Here is a 22,852-nt window from a genome sequence, read left to right as displayed (position 1 = left end):
TTGGTACTAAAATAACGTTTGGTATGTATAAAAAGAATCGTTTGTGATCAGTGAAGCACTCTTTCAACTTTAACTTGTTCATTTTGAGTATTTAGACTTCTTGAACCGGAACATAGGATTCAAATTTAAACGTTTATTATCCGTTGTTCAAAGTATTTACCGTGTGACTATAAAATAAGTTTGCTTTCAAAAATCTCCGCTCGATATGACTTTAAACTTGTCGCAAGCGTATATTACGAAAAACAAATTTCACAGTAACAGTATGCTTGCCAATGTTTACAGGTAAGATGACCAATTCTTAGAAAATAAATAAAACATGTTATGCGAACACGTAAAACATAACAACCATTTTCTTGCTAAAACCTTTTTGTTCCAGCGGAATTTCTCAAAGGCTTTTCTTCCTTATAACTATTCCCACAGATATATTTAACTCGTAAATTCAAAACCTTCTTGCTCATTCACTCAATTTTTTTTAACAAACATTAAACAGTGGTGCTCGTTAGAACGCCGCACATACAGCTTCAACGGCATTTCACTGTCTTTTGCTTTGAAAAAACTGGTAGTTGGTCTCTCAAACCAAATAAAAGAAAAATTTAACAGCTTAATATTTAATTAGCTCATTATCGTTCTGACCCTCTCGAGGGGGGGGGGGGAGGGGGGGAGGGGGGGATTATATACTCAAATAGGATTTTTTGTTGTGTCAATTTTGATTGATCGATATATTCATCGTAGAGTTGTGAGTGGTATGTATCATTAAAAAGCCCATGCAGCGTAAAATATGGAATTAAGAAAATTTTTTGACAACGTTTTCTAGATTGAGTTAATGATGTTTATGTTTTTGTGAATGTTTGACAAATTTGCGTTAAATTTATTTACATTTTCGTCAAAAAATATATCAGTTGAGCTAAAATATGTAAAATTTATAAATAGTGGTGATGCCGATTTGATTTTCAAAAGCAAAATTATTGTTGAACATTTTGATTTAATTTATAGTCTAAAATTTCAAACTTCATTCAGCCTTTTTCATCAAAAATTGAACGATATAATCTTTTTTGGTCCACTTTGATAAAAAATATGCCGGAAGTACACACCCAAAAACCATTTACGCATTTTTAAGAGTGCTATGGAGATAAAGTTTTGCAATTTTTGCTAACTTTTTTTTTTATTATTATCAAGAACGCAGCATTTCTTTTTGAGTTGTTTTTTAACAAATTAGCTATATCTTTACCATTGGAAACATTTAGGTGTACCTAATGGAGAAACAGCAAAAGCAGGGCTCACTGGTGATAGGTCCAATCGGCTTCCTAAGCACTTCCGAATTAATACAACCAGTTTTTCACTCGAAAGCTTTTGGTAATTTTGACTTTTAAAACAATTTGATTTTCAAATAAACAATGTTTTTTGACTTTCTCCTATACTTTTCTCTTAGTTTGGTCACGTTGCAGCTTAGTGCCAGCAAAGACAGAATGCTTCTTTGAAACGAATTAAAATTTAATCTCAATTTCGCACTTACGCTTTAAGTTATGGTTTTCTGGCTTTTATAATACCAGAAATTATCATGTGACAGTTGACATAACACATAACTAGCCGTTCATAATGAGGCTCAATTGAAAATACCAAAGTCAATAAAATTAAAGATTATGGTTTTAACGACTTCGACAGTTTCTCGGAAAATTTAATTGTTTTCTTTACTTTTGTCTTGAACTGTCGTTTCCACTTTGTCTTTCAGTCGTATGAAATTCATTTGGAGAGCGACTGGTCGGATTTTTTATTTTATTGAAGAATAGACTAGTTTATATTCTGAAATGAGTAGATAGCAGATGGCTTTCATGACTTTGAAAACAACTGTTTTTTAAAAAAATCTTTTTATTCCGCATTTTTCTGTTCCTCTGTTGTGTAACTGTCACCTATTCGTGTTCAATACAGGTCACATATGACAATATTGATGTTAGGAGCAGGCGGAAGTCTTTAAAATTTGATTTTAAGGAATTCTTTATGACTTTACTGGTTTCGACACGGGGTTTAGCAGAAAACAAATTAATTTTTGATTTTTGTCGTTCTCCTTGTTAGCGTAAGACATACTCTGAACTAGTTCAGGTCTCAAAGGCTTGTTGGACGAATAAAACAGCTTATTTAAGTTTTTTGTACCTAAGGGCTTTCAGGACCTGGGAAATAATTGTTTCCTAAAAATTCAAAAGATTTTTTTAAATTTTTTCCAATTTTTTTGCCTACTTTTTACCGATGATTAGTTAATGAGAGGTCACATAACACATAATTTGTGTTCAAAAAAACGCAACTGAACATATTTTGACGTCCTTTTTTTCTCAAATTTTCTTTGAATCTTTGTTTATTGTCTCTTTTTGTTCTTTTTTGATAACCGCATGAAAAACTAGATAACGACAGGTCTTAAGCCCTTCATATATAGACCTCGGTGATGATAAAATGTTTGCACATTTTTAGTTGATATATAATGGTTTTCCTGACCGTGAAATTAATTGTTTTTAATGTTATGAGCGATTCTATTAAATTTGCTGTTTTTGTCCTGTTTTCTCTAAATGTAACCGAGCCTTATTATTGACTGTTCCTATTTCTTTTCTTATCTGATCGTACTCCTCTAAAGTATTTGCATTGTTAGTTTATTTTTCATAATAGTTCATACACCAATATTTTAAAACTTTACTAAAGTTTTTGGGGGTTTTCTATCTGTTCCTCAATTGGTAGACACATTTTCCAAAAACCTCGATGATCGCGGTCGAAATTCTATTGGAAACGCAAATCATTAAACTCTTTTATAAAGGAAAAAATCAAATACAATTATTAACTGTCGCGAAACCAAAGCTAATAGCAGGATAGTATTTGATCTTCCAATAGTCGTTTCCTCAACAATCCTGTGCTTTTTATTTTTTAAAGCAACGTTATCGCCGTGACTATAACTGTGTTGTTACAAATTTACAGACTTATTTGAAAAAATTGTTGTTTCCATATTATTTATCTTTTTTTAAATTTCATTTTGCCTCATTACAACTATTGTTTGCTGCAAAAGAAGCAGAGGCATTTATTCTATAAATTGTGAGATGTTAGTTATTTTTTCGAATGATGTTTGCTATATTTTTATATATCAAAAAGTTATTGAGATGGAATTTTTCCCGTATTTGTTGTCTTCTTAATGTCCTAAGAGCGTTAATAAATTACAATCCCCACTCTGTAGAACTGGAAAAACTTCTTGAATGTTTCTATTTGATAGTTAAAGTTTTCCGAAAATGAAAATAACTGGTTTAAAAAAAACGTTGGTTTTTAAATTTTTTTCAGTTCTTAAAATTTCATTGATGACTAGTTAAGTTATCGAATTATAGGATTGTATTTTCATATGTATCGTAATTTATTGGAGCTGTCAAAACTAAGCTCTGTTAATTATTTACAATATTATGCGACCGGAGAAAAATTTTTTGCACACCGAAGCGTGGGCTCAAACAAATTGAGCCCTGCAACCATGGGGTGGGGTGAATCGAGCAAAACCAATAAAGTTTTATTATTTTTTGTTAATTTTAGCTAACATTTTGTTACCTATGCATAAACCTCACCCAGTTTTTATTAGCCACAAAACAAATCTGTTAATAATTTTTGCCCATCATTTTCAGTTTATCGATTTTTTGGGGGTCAGAGTGCGGGGTACCACTTATATCCGTGTTACAAACCCGGTTCCGTCCAAATAATTTTTAGCTATTCCCAAAGATATATTTAACTCGTAAATACAAAACCTTATTGCTCATTCACCCAAAGATTTTTTCAACAAACATTGAACAGTGGTGCTCTTAGAACGCGCGCACATATAGCTTCACCAGCATTTCTTTATCTTGTTTTTTGAGAAAACTGGAAGTTAATCTCTCAAACCAAATAAACGAAATATTTCACAGCTTAATGATTAACTGGCTCATCACTGTTCCGACCCCTCTCGAGGGGGGAGGGGACTATGTAGTCAAACAGGCTTTTTTGTTCTGTCAATTGTGACCGATCGATATATTCATCATAGAATTGTGAGTGGTGTGTATCCTTAAAAGACCCATGCAGCGTAGAACATGGAGCTAAGAAATTTTTTTGACAATGTTTTCTCGAGTGCGTCATTGATGTTTTTATTTTTTTGAACATTTGACAAATTTGAGTTAATTTTTTTCACATTTTACCAATGTTTTGCCTAAAAGTTATTCAATTGCGCTAAAATATGACAAAAATTATTAATAGTAGTGCTGCTGATTTGATTTTCAGATATTTTTTTGGCTGAAGTTTTGTCTTAGTTTTTCAAAATTCAGCCTTTTTTCATCAAGAATTGAAAAAAATAATCTTCTTTGGTCCACTCTGATAAAAAATATGCCGGAAGTACACGCAGAAAAACCCCTAACGCAATTTGGAGAGTGCTCTGGAGATAAAATTTTGCAGTTTTGCGATTTTTTCCTGATGATTATCAAGACGGCAGCATTTATTTTTGAATTGTTTACTTGCAATTTAGCTATATCTTTAAGATTGGAAAGAATTAACTGTCCCTAATGGAGAAACAGCAAAAGCAAAGCTCACTGGTGATAGGTTCAGTCAGCTTCATAAGCAGTTCTAAGTAAATATTTCTAGTTTTTTACACATAAATTTGTTGTAATTTTGACTTTTTTTAAGAATTTGATTTTCGAATAAACCATGCTTTTTGAACTTTGCCAATATTTTTCTCTTAAATTGGTCAACTTGTAGCTTAGTGTCAGTAAAAATAGACTCCTTTTTTCCAATTATTAAAATTTAGTCTCTGTAGCGAATTTACGCTTTGCGTTATGGTTTTCTGGCTTTAATACTACAAGATTTTATTTTTTTTATTCTTAGGCATTTGCGCTTTTTCACTCCTTTTTCTTGTTTTTTCGCATTATAACATTATTGAAAGTTCACACATCACATTACTGGCGTTCAAAATAAGGCACAATTGAACATACCAAAAGGCTTTAAAGTTAAAGATTATGGTTTAAACTACTTCCACACTTTCTCGAAGAATTCAATTGTCTTTTTTTTACTTTTGTCTTGAACTGTCGTTTTCAATTGTCTTTTAATCGTATGAAATTCCTGGGATAAGCAACAAGTCTGATTGGTTTTTTTGACGATTAGACTAGCTTAAACCCTGAATTGAGCAGATAGGTGATGGCTTTCATGCTTTTGAAAACAACAGTTTTTTTTTAAAAAAAAATCTTTTTAAATTCGCATTTTTTCGTTCTGTGTTTGTCCCCTAGTCTCGTTCATTACAGGTCACATATGGCAATGTTGGCGTCAAGAACAGGCGTTGGTCTCTAAAGTTTGATTTTAAAGAACTCTTTAAGACATTTTCTGAAAAATTGCAGGTTTAAGAGGCTTTTTTGGACAAATAAAAGACCCTGCTTAACATTTTCATTTTGTATCTAAGGGCATTCATGACTCTGAAAATAATTATTTTCGAAAAAGAGATATTTTTCTTAATTGTTTATCAATTTTCTCTTTTTCGCCCACTTTTTTTACCGATGATCAGCTAATGAGGGGTCACATAACACATGATTTACATTCAAAAATTGTGCAATTGAACGTATTTTTACGCGCGGCAAAATACGGCTCTATGGTTTCGACAGTTTTTTCACGAAAATTTTCATTGAGTCTTTGTTGTCTCTGTTTGTTTTGTTTTGGTAAACGCATGAAAAACTGGATAACGGCAGATCCTAATCCTTTCATATATAGACAACCGTGACGATAAAATGTTTAGATGTTTTCAGTTGATATAAAATGGTTTTCATTACTATGAATTGAATTGTTTTTCATGTTATGAGGGAATCTAAAAAATTTGATGATTTTGTCCTGTTTTGTCTAATTGTAACCAAATCCTATTACCTTGTCCTATATCTTTTCTGGTGAAATACAAGTTACTATGATTGATTTTAGTTTGTGGTTGTTGTCTGATTTTCTTATTCGTCTTGCCTCACTTTCTTAATAATGATAGATCTCATCAACTCAATGCAGTTTGTTCGTACTACTTTAAAGTAATTGCGTTGTTCTTTTATTTTTGTTCATACACCAATATTTTTAATTATTACTAGAATTTTTGCGGTTTTCTATCTGTTCCTCATTTGGTACACACATAATGCAAAAATCTACATGATTGGGGTCGGAATTTCAAGTGGAAACGCAAACCATTGAACTTTTTTGTTAGTGAACAATTTATATTAAATTTTTAATTGTCGCGAAGCCAATAGCCGGGCAGTTATTGATCTTCCGATGGTCATTTCCGCAAAAATCCCGTGCTTTTGATTGTTTTTTAATGTACTTGGAACTGGGTTGGTGGTTTTAATATTTTGTTGTAGCCAATGCAAGTAACACGCAAGGAATCCCAAAGCAAGATTTTTTCAAGTGATAATTTTTTTCGTGAACAAAATTTTATTGAGAGTTTGTTTTCAGGTGCGGCAGTTTGACTTCTGCGTTCGCAATATTCTTCACCAAATCTTAGCAACTATTATTGAAGTTTATACCTGCGTTCCCAAAATAAGTTTTTTATAGTAAGTTTTAATTCAAAAAACAATTTTCAATATCCGTCAAAAGGAATTTGAGAATTTACTTGACCTATTATGCGAAAAAGTTCTTTTTGGAGTTTTTCCCGTGTTTTTTTTTGTTTTCCATCTTGTCAAGTCGCCTAGTCTCTTTAACGACGGGTCCAAATGTTTCTGTATTGATGAATTACATACTTTTAGTGACTTTTTAAGTAGATAGTTTGCAACGTTATCGCCGTAACTATAAGTTGTGTTGTTACAATTTTACAGATTTTTTTGAAAAAATTGTTGTTTCCATATTATTTATCTTTTTTAAATTTCATTTTGCCTCATTACAACTATTGTTTGCTGCAAAAGAAGCAGAGATATTTATTCTATAAATTCTGAGATGTTAGTTTTTTTTTCGAATGATGTTTGCTCTATTTTTATATATCAAAAAGTTATTGAGATGGAATTTTTCCCGCATTTGTTGTCTTCTTAATGTCCTAAGAGCGTTAATAAAATACAATCCCCACTCTGTAGAACTGGGAAAACTTCTTGAATATTTCTATTTGATAGTTAAAGTTTTCCGAAAATGAAAATAACTGGTTTAAAAAAAACGTTGGTTTTCAAATTTTTTCATTTCTTAAAATTTCATTGATGACAAGTTAAGGATTTATAGGATTGTTTTTTTATATGTATTGTAATTTATTGGGGCTGTCAAAACTAAGCTCTGTTAATCTTTTACAATATTTTGCGACCGGAGAAAAATTTGGTGCACCGAAGCGTGGGCTCAAACAATTTGAGCCCAGCAAGCATGGGGTGGGGTGAATCGAGCAGAAGCCGAAAAATTTTCCATATCTTTTGTCAATTTTATCTGTTAGTGATTATTGTCCATCATTTTCAGTATATCGAATTTTTGGGGGGTCTGAGTGAGGGGTACCACTTCTGTGCGTGTTAAACACTTTGACTATTTTTGAAGATTAAAATTACGATAAAACTGGAGACAACTGACCAATATTTTCAGTTCCAAAGTAATTTGAATTAAGATTTCATATTTTATAAGATCCCTGACTCACTTACGTCTCTTAACTTAAAACATGGGCTGTGCTTTTTTTTTGAATGACAAAAATTAACTACGGAATGATATTTAAAAGGTTGTTTATTACTCTTGTAATTATCAAAAAAAAATTAATTCAAGCTCAGGTTTTTGCCATTTCTGTTGTCGTTTTAGGTCATATTTAGGAATTTTTGCTTTCTTTTAATGAAAAGCTGGGTGCTCCCGAGCAGTCTCGTCAATATCCAATTCTCAATTCTCAATATTTGACAAGAATACTTAGAGCTTACAGACTCAAATATCTGTTTTTTCGAAGTAGCCTATATAAATTTGAAATACATGCATTTAATAGACGGTACATTTAACTTCAGGTCACGTTGGTGTAAATGACCGGACAGCAAACTTGTGCCCTTAAAATGAAGGAAAAATTTGAATTTTATGAATATGGTAACTCCCGTTTTGTTGTTTTGTTTCAGTTCAAATGTAGCTGTGTTGGTTAAGACGAGCTATCTATTAACAGGTGGCGGTCTAGCAAGCCGATAGGCAAGCAAGCCGAATTTTGAAAATGAGGACAAGTAAGCCGACAAATTTTCGCCGCGATAACCGCCCGCGGTTTCCGGATTACATCCCACAGCAGTTTTTGATCTTCCGATGGTCATTTCCGCAAAAATCCCGTGCTTTTGATTGTTTTTTAATGTACTTGGAACTGGGTTGGTGGTTTTAATATTTTGTTGTAGCCAATGAAAGTAACACGCAAGGAATCCCAAAGCAAGATTTTTTCAAGTGATAATTTTTTTCGTGAACAAAATTTTATTGAGAGTTTGTTTTCAGGTGCGGCAGTTTGACTTCTGCGTTCGCAAAATTCTTCACCAAATCTTAGCAACTATTATTGAAGCTTATACCTGCGTTCCCAAAATAAGTTTTTTATAGTAAGTTTTAATTCAAAAAACAATTTTCAATATCCGTCAAAAGGAATTTGAGAATTTACTTGACCTATTATGCGAAAAAGTTCTTTTTGGAGTTTTTCCCGTGTTTTTTTTTTTGTTTTCCATCTTGTCAAGTCGCCTAGTCTCTTTAAGGACGGGTCCAAATGTTTCTGTATTGATGAATTACATACTTTTAGTGACTTTTTAAGTAGATAGTTTGCAACGTTATCGCGTTGCAAACTATCTACTTAAAAAGTCACTTAAAAAGTATCGGTTTTTGCCATTTCTGTTGTCGTTTTAGGTCATATTTAGGAATTTTTGGTTTCTTTTAATGAAAAGCTGGGTGCTCCCGAGCAGTCTCGTCAATATCCAATTCTCAATTCTCAATATTTGACAAGAATACTTAGAGCTTACAGACTCAAATATCTGTTTTTTCGAAGTAGCCTATATAAATTTGAAATACATGCATTTAATAGACGGTACATTTAACTTCAGGTCACGTTGGTGTAAATGACCGGACAGCAAATTTGTGCCCTTAAAATGAAGGAAAAATTTGAATTTTATGAATATGGTAACTCCCGTTTTGTTGTTTTGTTTCAGTTCAAATGTAGCTGTGTTGGTTAAGACGAGCTATCTATTAACAGGTGGCGGTCTAGCAAGCCGATAGGCAAGCAAGCCGAATTTTGAAAATGAGGACAAGTAAGCCGACAAATTTTCGCCGCGATAACCGCCCGCGGTTTCCGGATTACATCCCACAGCGGATGAGAGGCATGGCCATGGACAGCGGTCCGCTGAGGCTCGTACCCACTAGATGTCTAAAAATTGACCTATTTTTATTTCTTTGGCGCAGTTAGCGGTTAACAATGTGCTATTTCTGATAGATTACATAACTATTACATAACTTTCGGCTTGCTTTTATGTCGGCTTACTTTTACTTCGGCTTACTTTGCGTTCACCCTATTAACAATATCAACTAGTGATCAATGAGCTAGCGGTGACTTTAATATCCGGGCACCCTAAAAGTTTGCAGTTCTTTAGGTGCAGTGGATTAAAAGCCCAATTCCCTTTTAGCTTACTCTCGGTGGCCGCCGTATTGGCCGACAGGGCGTTTAGCCGACAACCAAATAATGAGAAATTTAACCGACAACTTAAGTAATATGAGCAATAAAGCTTATTCTAAAGCTGTGATTGGCCAATTTAAAACACTATTTCGTAAGCGGACATATATACCGCAGTTTTTTCATCAAGTAGTGTAACGAACGTCTATCCATGCTCGCACCGTATTTTACCATGGCCATGCCTCAGCGGCCCGTGGGACTTGATATGAATCTATCACAACCGAACTACTGATTTATGGACCAATTATGGACTTTTATTACCAATTATGATAAAACTGTCGGCTAAATTTCTCATTTTTTCCTTGTCGGCTAAACGCCCTGTCGGCCAATTTTCCTAGCACCCTTACTCTCGACTGCTGGTTTACAAAGCTTTCATTTTCGAATTGCAACCGTTTCAAACATTTCCATAAAATGGAACTTTAATTTAAAGGGTGGAATAGTGATTGTTTTTAAAATGAGTCCTGCGTGTTTTTGCTTCCATATTGATAAGCTGTCTCAAATTTAAAGTTAATAGGGATATTTTTGAGTTGCTGCCAGAAATTTCATTCACCTGAACATGTTAGCATTCTCCAGTCTTTCAAAATCCCCAAACAGGTATAAATTTTCTCACAGACAACCCTAACTTCACCTATGTTTGATTAAACCATAAAACCCTAAATTTAACTCTTTGTAAGTATAGGTAGGCTATAAAGAACGGGTTAAATTGCAAATATTATAACGCGATAATGGACCCGTGTTTAAGGCCCTCGGAAAAACAACAGGCTTCAAATTTATGTGAAAAGCATTCACCCGAAATGAACAGATTGGGAACAAGACAGGAGCTGATCAAAGCCGCCGAACACCTTCTCGAGTCCACGACTCCACACGTGCTGCAAAAACGAAAAGTAGCCGCAGCAATTTGGGCTGTAATTTACTTGGGTGCCATTTTTTGTTTACTATTTCAGGCTTACGATCTGTTTGAAGATTATTTTAGTTATCCTACAAATATCAATATTGATGTTTTAACCTGGAAGCAGATAGATTTTCCGGCAATAACTGTGTGCAATATAAACCCACTGAGGAAATCGTATGTATTGCGTGATAGACGATACCGCAACATAGCTTTACTTGACAATTATCTACTGAGTTTGATGCGGACACGTTTAAACGACAGCAATGTTGGTGATTCCTGCCCTGCAAGCGAGTTTTATAAATGTTCGACTTCAGGTGAGATTTTTTGTTCATAAAGGCAATTCGGATATTTTCCATTTGTACCCCCAGCTTAGTGGGTGCATAATATAAGCACTGCCCACCGCATATGCTATATTTTTACATACTCGCATTGAGCCCAGCGATGAAAAAACGACAATAATACTGTAAGAAATCGTCGTTACTGGCGTTATTCGTCGTTCTCTTCGTTTTCGTCGTCTTTTACGTGTAAGAAATGATGGTATTTTGTCGTTTTTTTCCGTTTCTCACGTCGTTTAATTTTGTAAAAAATCGACTTTGTGATTGTTTTTAATTCTTGTTTTTTTTTCGTTTTTTTTGTCGTTTCTTACATCTTTCTTCTTTTGAAAGAAATCGACTCTTTCTGATCGTTTTTTCGTCGTTTCTCGCATCGCTTCTTTTCAATGCAAAAATTTTTTGTTTACCATGAGCGGTGCTCAATCAATCACCGTTAAAAAACACAGGAACATTACTTGTTCTATACTAACACTATTTTTTATATAATGCCCCCCACCCAGTATCAGCCAAAATTTAGAACCAAATTTATTTTTTACAAGTGAACTACCGACGGAGGAACGACGAAAACGATTATTACCATGTAAGGACTTTGATCGTTTTTGTCTAAGGAAAAAGATGAAAAAAATGACAATTTCTTACAAGTGAAAATGTAAATTCCTCGACACGGGTAGTGATTCACTTTTTAATGACACGAGCTCTGTAACTGGGGCTGCATAACGTACCAAAGGTAAAACATCTGATAATTAAAAAAAGAACATTGTTAATTTCCTCTGGTACACATAAGTATAAAAAGCAAATGGTAAAAGAGGCAATGTAAAGTTAAGAATATAACATTATGTAAAATTATAAAATCATTAAATTACTTAACTAAACATTTGACCTTACATTATTAAAAAATGGCCTAAAATGCGAGCATAAAATGTTCTCACAATTTTATATATACATCATGAAGATTAAAAAGTAAAATTAAAATCTAACGCTCTCAATGTCATCTTTTATATCAGTTACTTTTGGGTCCTTCAAAAATTCTTTCCAAAAATATTCTTTCAGTTCTCTGTTTAAGGAAGCTTTCGATGTTGTTTTCAGTCTAATATTAGAAGGCAGACTATTATAAATTGGAATGGCTTGTGCAATAAAAGAATCAGTTAAAAACTTATTGTTCTTTCTTATATCGAACGTTACTTTTTTTGACCTGTCATGTTGTTTTATTCTCATGGCAGAGAGAGGTTCAATTTTATATACTGGAAGGTCGTTGCTGAGTAAGCGAGAAAATATATTTTGAGCAATGGTATTTCAAGAGAAAAAAACTGGTAGTATTTTGTTCCGAAGTTTGAGATCTGTAGACCGATCGTATTTTCTATTAAAAATGGATTTTATTCCCCAATTCAGATGTTTTTCTAAAGTTGTGAGTAATGACTTTTGCAACTATATCAGAATTAGAGCGGAATAATGTAGATGACTTATTACTATTGCAATAAATAATAAGACTTTCGTTTTCTCTGGTAAACTTTTACTTAGTGTATTCGAAACTTTTTTTCCACAAGCCATTCTCTGAAGAATCTTTTTCACTTCTCCATCAAATTTTAGTTTGCTATCAAAAATTACGGCAAGATACTTCACACTATTGGATTCTGCTATTCTTTCATTTTCGACATTTAGAACAGTATTTGTTAACCTCTTCCTGGTGCTGAACACAATATATTCTGTTTTTTGTTTGTTCACTACTAACTGGGACTTAGCAAAAAAGTCAATAATTTTTGAGATGTTATGTTCAAGTTTTGTTTTTGACGATATTTCATCAGTGTCCGATGTAAAAAGAAAAATGTCGCCTGCGTACTGTACGACCGTGCAATCCTTTTCTACATTCTTTGCTAAACCGTTGACGTAAATGTTAAATAATAGAGGTCCTAAAATAGTACCTTGTGGAGCTCTTCTTTTCAAATTTATCCATTCCATTCAGAACAACTGAAAGGAATGGATAATATCTGATTTAATTCCATTCAGAACAACTCTCTGCGTTCTTTCACTCAAATAATTCTCTATTAAATTGGTAGCGTGTTCGTCAAAACCTATTTTTTTTCAAGTCTCCGTAACAGTATTTTGTGGTTTATAGAATCAAAAGACTTTGAAAGATCTAAAATCAACCCTGTAACATTTTTTTTCTTGTTGAGTTCTAATCTTATTTGTTCTGTCGATTTCAGGATAGCATCAATTGTTGAAATTTGTTTTCTATAACCAAATTGACTAGCAGACAATAATTGAACCCTTTCTAGGAAACTTGTGATTTGTGAACTGAACGCCTTTTAAAAATTTTTTGACAAAGCAGAAGTGACAGAAATAGGTCTATAATTGAGTGGGTCTTCGGGATTCCCTTTTTTGAAGAGTGGAGTTACACAAGCGTTTTTAAGATCTTCTGGAAATTTTCCTTCTGTAATGAACTGATTAATGAGATAACATAGTGATTGCTAGCGCTGCTTTAGCATTTTTTATTGCCCAAGCTGTTATTTTTGAAGGACCGATTGGTTTACTTGTATTCAATGAATCTATGAGCACATTTGTTTCCCTGGTTGTTATATATCGGAACTTGAAACACTTTCTCGGAGCAGTTTTAGGAGGAATGTTGTTTGTTTGTTGCAAGCCAATGAGTTCTCCTAGAGTGGAAAATCTTCAATTTAGAAGATTTGAAATTTCCATGGGCTTTGTTATCTTATCACCAAAACTGTTTAATAAAGATTGAATTCTTGTTTGAGTCTTTTCTTTATTACGAAGATCTTGATTGAATTTCCATCTGGCTTTTTCACTGTTTAACTCTATAAAACTTGAAAGAAGTTTTTTTTCTTTTTGACGAGTTAAATCGTTTTTAGTTTCATCATGGCTATTTCTTGAAAACTGTCTTTTTGTTTCCTCACATAGCCATTTTTCTTGAAGCAAAAATTTTGGTTTTTCTGTTCTAATATAACAGGCTTTAATTGGAGCATGTAGTGCTAATGCTGTTTCAATAATTCTTTGAAATTCTAATAACATCATATCTCCTGTCACTGCACCGTAAAATTGTCTCCAGTCTGAATTTTCAATTAAATTTTGGAATGCTATGGCTGAATAGTTTTTTTGTCAACAAATTTTTTCTTTGTTGTTTTTGATTTTAGCATCAAAGATTTAAGAACTGTGATTGTTGCAAAATGATCAGTTTTCAAAATCGTATCCGCTACTATGCCTATTTCGTAATCGTCTGTTATGATATAATCGATAAGTGTTGAAGAAGAGTTAGTCATTCTTGTAGCTGTATCATTATTCGTTGGTTTAAGATCATATGGAGAAATTACAGATTGTAGCCGACTTCTGTCGCGCTTTGCAAAATAGTTTAAGTTGTAGTCTCCACCAAGTATGACAGATTTTTCCTCAGCCATAGCAAGATCAATTCCCAGGACCAATTTTTCCAAAAACATCTTTACAAGTTTTTTTCGGGACAGTATGATAAATTCAAAACGCATTTCTTTTTTGTATGCTCAACTCAACCCATAAACTTTCAAAATTTGTATCCGGAAAGCATTTGAGATCATCGCGGAGACGAGTTTTCATTACTTTCGGAATGTACATGATAATACCACCACCTTTTGTTTTTGTTGTTTGGATGCGATCTTTTCGAAAACAGTCAAAATTTTGCTTATCTAGGTGCCAAAATTCTTCCGGATGGTTTTGTGACAACCATGTTTCACTAAACGCTTATATGCAGTTGTAACCAATGTCCTGAATGAGTTCTTTCAACAGCAGTTGTTGTCCTGCTAAACTTCTGGCGTTTTGATGTAGAATTTTTATTCTGGAATCTAACGATTTTAACTTTTTCATCATAAGTGCATATGGCAAAACTCGTCCAGGGTTTATTTCGATGCCACTACTTTTTAGTAGAAGGTACCATATAACAACCAAGAAAAGGAAAGGTTGCATTTGGATGTAAAAGAACTTTGTTTGCTGTTACAGCTTCCATTGAATGAAGGCATTCGAGATGCAGAAGGAAAACTGTAAAAAAATTTCTGAAATACTATCGGAGGATATGATTTTTACACATAGTATAACTATGAGTCGAATACCTGCCATTTTTGGCTATATCTGATTAAAAATCATTACACGTTGCAAAATAGCTTAAAAACAACAGAAACTGTAGCTAAAATCCATTTGTATAACGATTTGTTTGCCTCTATGGTTTGTAAATGATAGCCCTACTCACGTATGCACTTTGAGAATAATGCAAAGGTTGTAAACGAACAAGATAAAAAAATGAATTAAAACTGCATTTTTAATGATCGGAACTCCGTGCTGAAAATTGAAATGTATATCATCGTAAAAGAGAGCGTTGTAATTTGCCATTTGACTCAACATGTTGCAGACAGGAAGTTCTTTGATTTTTTCAGTGTTTTCTTGTGTAATATACTCTCGCAGTTTTTCATTGAATTCGTAAATTTTGTTGTTTGTCTGTTCGTTTTTCGGCAATTTTTTTAAAGGAGGCACTTCCATCAATACCAATGTCTCTGGGCTGAAGTTTTTTTTTGCAGAGACAGGATCTTTGTAATCTGAGAATAATGTTTCGAAATGATTACTTTTTTGTATTAGAATAGCGTTGGTCCCATCCTGTAAAATGACTGTTTTCATATTTTTTTGGTCGTAACCCTGTAATAATTGCAGTTTTTCCTTTGTCGTCGAGCCTGGGTAAGCTTGTATACTGCAGTCCTGAGGAAATGTTCGATTTCTTGCCAGGTGTTTGATGATACTACTACCAATTAAAAAATTTTCTGTTTTCTCCTCGATCTTTAATGTTTCAAACTTTCAAATAAAAGGTCATTTTTTTGCACTCGTGTTAATTTGCACTCGTGTTAATCGTTGGTGTTATTATAGTTGAAGTAGTTGTTACCTGTGCCGATTTTTCAAGGAATTCACTCACGGTTACCACATGCTCGGCGATGAGACTGTCCTTCTCTTCTAATTTTTGATAAAGATCGCAATAATTTTTTTAAAAAATCTGCTTTCGAATAACTGTTAAAATTTTCTGCAATCATCATCATGATTGGAATATATTACAGGAGGATATTTCCAGGAGTTATTTACAATTCTTGATATTTACAATTAGAACTTTGTTACAGAATCTGTTGCTTAAAAAGAACTATTGTGCTAACGTTTCAAACTAGCAATGCATAAGAAAACGCTTCAAGCGTTTAAAAAATGAAGGTCAAGAAGCAACTGTACATAATGAAAGAATTGTGTGTTGTGAGAATGAGAGAATTGTGTGTTGTGAGAATGAAAGAATTGTGTTTTGTCTATAATTCATTGAAATGTTTGTGGCAAACGTTAACCTAGTTCTCAGTGTACACTAACTTCACCAACTTTGTTAATTTGGAAAATCTGTCAATAAAACTGTAAATTATTGCGAAAATTATATTTTGTCTGAAAAATTTTACTTAGATTTACAGGTGCTTCTTCTTTACTCTGTTTTTGGTTTGGAATAGTTATTTTTTCGGCAATTAGTATTCAATTTTTAACAATATTAATCACATAGAACAGTTTTCCGACCAAAATGCTTCTCAAAAATCACATCTCAGAATAAATTCAAAAAGATAAGATATTTAATTAATACTCTTCATCATTGTCAAAAGGTAACAGAAACATTTAAAAAATTTCTAGTAGTCCTCATTTAAAATATTCTTTGTCCAATTATCTATTCATTAGCGTAAGAAATATTCGTTGGCACCAAATTTCATTGACAATACCTGTTGAGCCTCATTTGTGTAACCAATTTGAAGACGTTTAGTTTGTATGTAGCAGTTTTTTTCGCATTTAGCAACGCTTTCTTGTCTTTCAAAGATACTCAGTAGAAAAACGAGCATAGTAGTTCCACTTTTTGACCGAATTCAAAATCGTTATTGAGCTTTTCTGCGGATCTTCAAGATTTCTAAGATAATAAGGCGTAACCGAGTTAAGTAATGAGTTAAGCAAAAAGAAGCAACCAGAGAACTCTTGGGAAACAAGCTAGATGTTGTTAAAACCGCCCTTGCATTTTTTGAGTTTTTTCTAGTAAAATTTTTTTGTCTTTTGCCCTCCTCTGTTTTTTATGCTAGGAACTGACATTGGTTGATCTGGAAAAAATTGAAGGATAACTTCTATACCACGGTTAATAAATCGTAAAGAAAATGCGTACTCCAAAAGCATACTACATATATATATGTATATATATATATATATATATATATATATATATATATATATATATATATATATATCAATTCCTGAAATTAAAAGCGAGTTCGAGAACGAATATTTACGTTATATCTCCAGTTTCTCCGTCCACAGCGAAACACAAAAACAAACATACTATAGAAGTCGTTCCAATAGAACTCAAACGGTCAGCGGGTGGTGTGCGGCAATTAAAAACTGCTACAACAAAAACCACAGTAATAATAGAGTGTTTCCAGAGATAACAAGAAAGATATCAAAATTATGTATATTTACATCCAGACAAAATCAAAATCACTCCAGGAGAGCACTAGGCATGACGGCCTATCTTGAAGTGTCTCAGGCGGAAGGCAAAAAACTATGGTAGATGCTGATTTGGAAAACAGGAAAAAAACCGCTCTCAAAAAATACAAACTCATTTTATTTTTAATGTCAACGTTTGGTCTCCTAACTAGTAAACTTAAAGTGTAACTCACCGTTGTCTTTGATGTAGTCATCAAGAATTTTATGACAAATATCATTAACTTGAAGATTTGATTTGGTGCGAATGTTCGGAAAATTTGTACAAAGTTTTGAATGTTTACTAATGAGCATTTTATCTTCTGACTGATTTTTTCGTCTAAATAGAAAAATTGTTATTTTCCTTTTTGAGTACAGAAAGTTTACTACACCTTGTTCGACCATTCGTTTTTGTCAGAATCTTCTCTTGGAAAATTAAATTTTCTAGACAAGAAACTGGGTTTTCGCTCCTCCCAATATTTCTGTTGCTATTTTCAAGTTTTCATAGAGGCGTAGCTCTGATACTTTGTAAAACTGTAGCTTTCTCCTAAGTGTTGATATAAATTTAATTTTCCTTTTGAAGTGGTTTGAGAGTTTTTTCCTTTGAACTTGCATACATTAGAACTCCATACTAAGCAAGTAGCTGCACATATTCTTAATAAACTGTTACTAGCTGACTTTTGCTTGAATAAATTCTCAATCGGTAGAACAAGCAACAGGAAGTTTTCATTGTTTTCCACTCTGCTTGTTGTTCGCAACCGAGATTTTTCTCAAGTAGGATAGCAAAATATCTATTTAATGCAACATTGTGTACTTCCGTGATCTTTATCTTAAGAGTTTTTATTGGATGAGTTTTGTTCTTTTTAAAAAACCTAATTGCTTTTGTTTTATCAGCATCCATTGCAAGACCATTTTTTAGCCAAAACTTCAGATCTATCTTGTGGTTTTTTGTGCGCATCGCTTTCGGTTTTCGGTTCTTCTTTAATGTATATTACAGTATCGTGTGCATATGAAATAGTTCCATTTTACATTGTACTAAAACCAATATCATTTATATATATATATATATATATATATATATATATATACATAAATAACAAATAGAAAATGTCCCAAGATCGAGCCCTAAGGTATGCAAAACCTGATATTGTTCATTGATGGCTTTTTCTGGAGATAAGATGTCAGTAATTCTAGGACGGGCGGCCCAGATAATCCGGAAATCAAGCATTTTTTTAAAAAATAACTTTTGACTCTTTATTAAAAACACTCAAAATTTTTATTAAGGTCAAGGAATGTGCATGTAGTGCCCAGAGTATTTTTCCAGTTTGATCTCAGTTCTCAACAAGTTCTACGAGTGCATCAATTGTGCTTCGTTGGTCTCTGAACCCCAATTGATTTTTCGTTAAGACATCTTCGTCGTTCACGAAAGATACAATTCTGCTGTTTATTTTTTTCTCGGTGTTTTTCCCATTTTGTGTTAAGATAGATTTTGTCCTTGAAAGCTCAGTTTTATCTGAATTTATGAAGACTGGTGTTATTTTCTCTTTTAAAGCATATAAGATAGTATCATAACTCAAAGCATCTGTTTTTAAATTTGCATAGTAAAAGAGATATTGCGGGGGCAAGGCTTTTCAAAAACTAGTTCTTAATATTACAAGTATCAACGGTGTGTTTAATATTCAATTTGCTCAGAGTTTTGTTCTTTTCAAATGTTTTGTTTTACTGAGAAACATACTGTGTACAATTTTTTTGCAGGAGCTTGTTGCGACAATGTCAAAGTTGATTGCCAGTTTGTTGCCTATTTTGGTAAACAAAAACTAATGAAAATCTCCAAGTTTGCCTCAGAAAGACGCGGTTGTGTTGTTTTTTACTCAATTGACAGCTTTCTAACGCCCTCAATAAAGTTTCTATTACGGCTGCTGGCGTCTTTTTGTAAATCTTTTTGATAAAATTGTCTCATTATTGTTCTTACTAGTTGTTTGACTAACTTTGATTTCTCATCTCATCTCTTTTTGCTCCTATCAGATTTTTCTATGAGATACGACTGTCTGAAATGAATTTTATTGGAAGCAGCTTTCTTAACTGCGTCGTCAACCCAACTCTTTCGTTGGTTAACTAAAAATTTTTTGCAAGCACTACTTGAGCCAGTTCTCTTTTTAACAACTCAGGTAACTCTTCTAGAACAAATTGCAATCTTTACTGTTTATTTCGTCTCATTAATTTTATTCAAGTTCGGACTCAACACTTGGTCATATCTTTTCAATGACTCGCGTGTTACGCAGTTTCGACCATATACAAGAGCTGCAGGATTCTTTGCTTATATCGCCTGCATTTTCTTCCGGCATCTTCAATTCAAAAAAGAGAATAACTCACAGCATTTTCTTATTCCTGTGTGGCGAACGGAAATTTGTGAAAACAAATTACGTAATATTTGTGTTGTTTTCGTCTCCCGAGTGACCGTATCGGACGCAACCACTGTCAATCGATTTGTTTGCAAGACGGATGCTAGTTGCTCATATTTTTATGCTTTTTGAAAAAAAGTTTACATTGAAGTCACAACAGACAATAGTGTTTCGATTGAAGCCTTTTCTTTGAATGCCAACTCTACTTCAGGCATTGGTGCCGTTAATATGTTTTTTCACTTTTCGTGGCACTCTTCTTTTTAAATATTTCCAATCTGTCGAAATTATTGATTCTGCATAATAACGTGGGAAGTTGGAACTCGGTTTCAGTATCCAGTAGAATGTAACAGGCTTTTATGCTATCTCTAGGAAACTTCATTACCAAAAATTTTTTAAAAGTTTCATTTGATAATTTGTAACAACTTTGCTGGTGCGGGCGTTAAGTGGGTGATTTACCACAAGCTCACCATTTTTTCGGGTGTATCTTTCTTGTGCTCGTTCTCTGTCGTTAATATTTTTGTGATTTGTGTGAATCAATATCTTGCTCTTTATATTTTCTCTAAGAGCTTCAACCTCCTTGTAAATTGTTCAAGTGTTTGTGTTGGTTTGTGGTTACTTAAGCCACTGATATTGCACTGGACGTTGTGTACTCATTGTTCTCCATTTTTGTTGTCAATTGCAAACAAAAAAAGAATGTTGAAGTTATAAGCATTATTTTTGAAAGTATGTTTTCAATCAATCTGCGTATGTATTATTTAGAGGAGAAAGGTTTTCGCCGTTTAAAAGCGCAGTGTTTCGGTTAAAGCATTTTTAGCACAATGAGGAATGGGAATAATATAGTGTGTTCACATGATGTTTTGTTCCCACATTAGAAATATAATGTGAATTTGTATGCTAACTGTAATTTTTCCGCAAATTTTCAATTGTTCATTGAATTATCAATATTCCACATTAATTTTTTGGGGTATCGTTTTGAAGCTCGCTGCCTGTAAAACTTCATGGAATTTTTTTGAAATGGTTATATCCGATTCTGTCTTTCAACGATTCTGACAACGCCATTCAATTAAAATGTACAAATGTTTCTTTCATCCATCAGCAGCGTTTTCTATAGAGATACAATTGCAGCATTTCTGGTGACTATAAAATCTTTTGTGCGCTATCTAATTGAAATACAAAGATGGCATATACTGGTAAATCTCCGTCAATGCATTTTATGTCAATATAATTTTAGCTTTTTGAGGACTATCTCGTTTTAAGTACAGCGAAGTAGGTACCAATGTATCACCTCAAAATCTTCTACGGAGGCAAACTTTGTTTCCTTACCCAGCAATGGTTGGCTCCGTGTTGTTTCCTGCTCCATTTGCTAATTTTGCAATACTATAAGATTTAAATCGGAGAATGAAATAATTTTTGGCTCACTCTATCACAATTTTAGAGCTAAACTGCCGCCTCTTCAGTTTAGCAACTTGAAATTCTGAGGGACTACAATTTAGCGAGAGAAAAATATGGAAAACGTTGAAAAATCTCTTGAAAAGTGGATAGACAAGAAAATATCTGACAAAAAATTGGCCATATAAAAAAGGGAACAATTTTTTAAAAATTAAAAGATTAGAAAAATCAGTTGGGTAATTGGAACAAACGGCCAGGCGGAGCAACGCGACTAAAATTTTGTCCAGACTAGATGAGCTCATAATAGCCCCGAACCCCCCTGTCAGCGACCCAAGCCCCAAACCCCCCTGTCTCGCTTTTCTTGGGTCGTTGACCTCATCGCCAGTTGCTTGAAGAAACCATTTATGTTTTAGAATTGTGCATTCCGTATGACTGGGTATGTGATTCACAATTCAACTGTGACGACAAAAGCGACGAAACCCATCCGACCTTAAATTGCACCGAAATCAACCTGAAAAGGAATGAAAACATAACCACAATCCAGGGCAACTGTATCTGGCCAGCTATCACCTGTCCTGGTCAACAAACCTGTGCTCTACCTTGCAACGGCGTGACCGAATGCGATTTGGGTTTTGACGAAGATTTAGTTTTTGGGTGCAATTCGAGTTTCCTACTTGAAAAACTGACCACTGAAATCAATCAAGTCTTGCAGAACGATCTTATTATCGATTCTCTAAATTACTATCAACTATACAACACGTCAAGTTTGAACGATTTATCGGATCTTCGCGAATATTTGAGATTTGACCTGAATGTCATTGAAGCTTATGGAACCCAAGGTCAGGACTTTATCGCCCAGTGCTCATACAATGGGAAGAACTGTGACCATACTGACTTTTTCCAGTTTCAGGACCCGGTGTTTGGCAACTGTTTTAGTTTTAACTCTGATCAGAGCTGGATAGAGCCGTTCCAGAGTAGAATTGCCAAGAAACCGGGGGTGAATTATGGGTTGAAACTAACCCTGTTTTTGGACGTTGACGAGTACATTGGAATGACAGGAATTGCTTCTTTTCAATTTGCACCATAACCTTGAACAATCTGAAAAACAGGTTTTTTAAATATAAAAATTATTCGATTATTTTTTTCAGCCTAAGCAATGTATTCTAATTTTGGCTTTCTAAATCTTTGAACCATAAATTCCCCTAGTGGAATTTTTTGATGAAACATTTGCCATTTATTTTTCACCAAGGCGATCTATTTAATGCATAATATATTTATTTGCAAAATATGCAACAGCCATTTGTCGCAAAATTTGAAAATAACTTGCAAGCGTCCTATTTTTGAAAGAAATTTGCATTTTGCCTTAACGATAGCCCATAGAAATAAAAATTTAGGTAGTAATTCAAGAAATGCAAGATCTTGAATCATGTGTTTATAAATCAAAGTTTTCTATATTTTTACAGAAATTTAGTAATAGGATTTGAAATATGACAATGCACACTTCAAAATACCAGATCAAGATGCAGTGATCAATTCAGGATTGTCAAATTCTCTTACTTACAGTGCGAGATTTTAAAACCAGCAAAGTTCGTGTTTTAAGCAAGATCTTCGCTAAAATCACTCCGAAATTCTGACTAATATCTCTTAAGGCTACGCGGTTCTCGACTAATGCCACATTTCTTCAGTAACTTCATCAGAGTTACGTAACCTATGTACGTAA

General features: G+C 33.5%; 1 protein-coding gene across 1 annotated transcript; it reads left to right on the top strand.

The window, feature by feature from the left end:
• Nucleotides 1-155: 155 nt before the first annotated feature.
• On the top strand, nt 156-22,219 carry LOC142344954 (epithelial sodium channel subunit alpha-like). Its single transcript, XM_075397039.1, has 3 exons — nt 156-282; nt 10,359-10,822; nt 21,546-22,219. Exons 1-3 carry the CDS (start codon nt 206-208, stop codon nt 22,217-22,219), a joined length of 1,215 nt encoding a protein of 404 aa, XP_075253154.1. The 5' UTR covers nt 156-205.
• The last annotated feature ends 633 nt before the right edge of the window (nt 22,220-22,852 follow it).

The sequence above is a fragment of the Convolutriloba macropyga genome, chromosome 8, assembly GCF_964194025.1.
Source record: "Convolutriloba macropyga chromosome 8, txConMacr16.3, whole genome shotgun sequence".
Taxonomy (NCBI): domain Eukaryota; kingdom Metazoa; phylum Xenacoelomorpha; order Acoela; family Convolutidae; genus Convolutriloba; species Convolutriloba macropyga.
The sequence above is the reverse complement of the archived record's forward strand: the minus strand, read 5'-3'. Positions and strand labels throughout refer to the sequence as shown.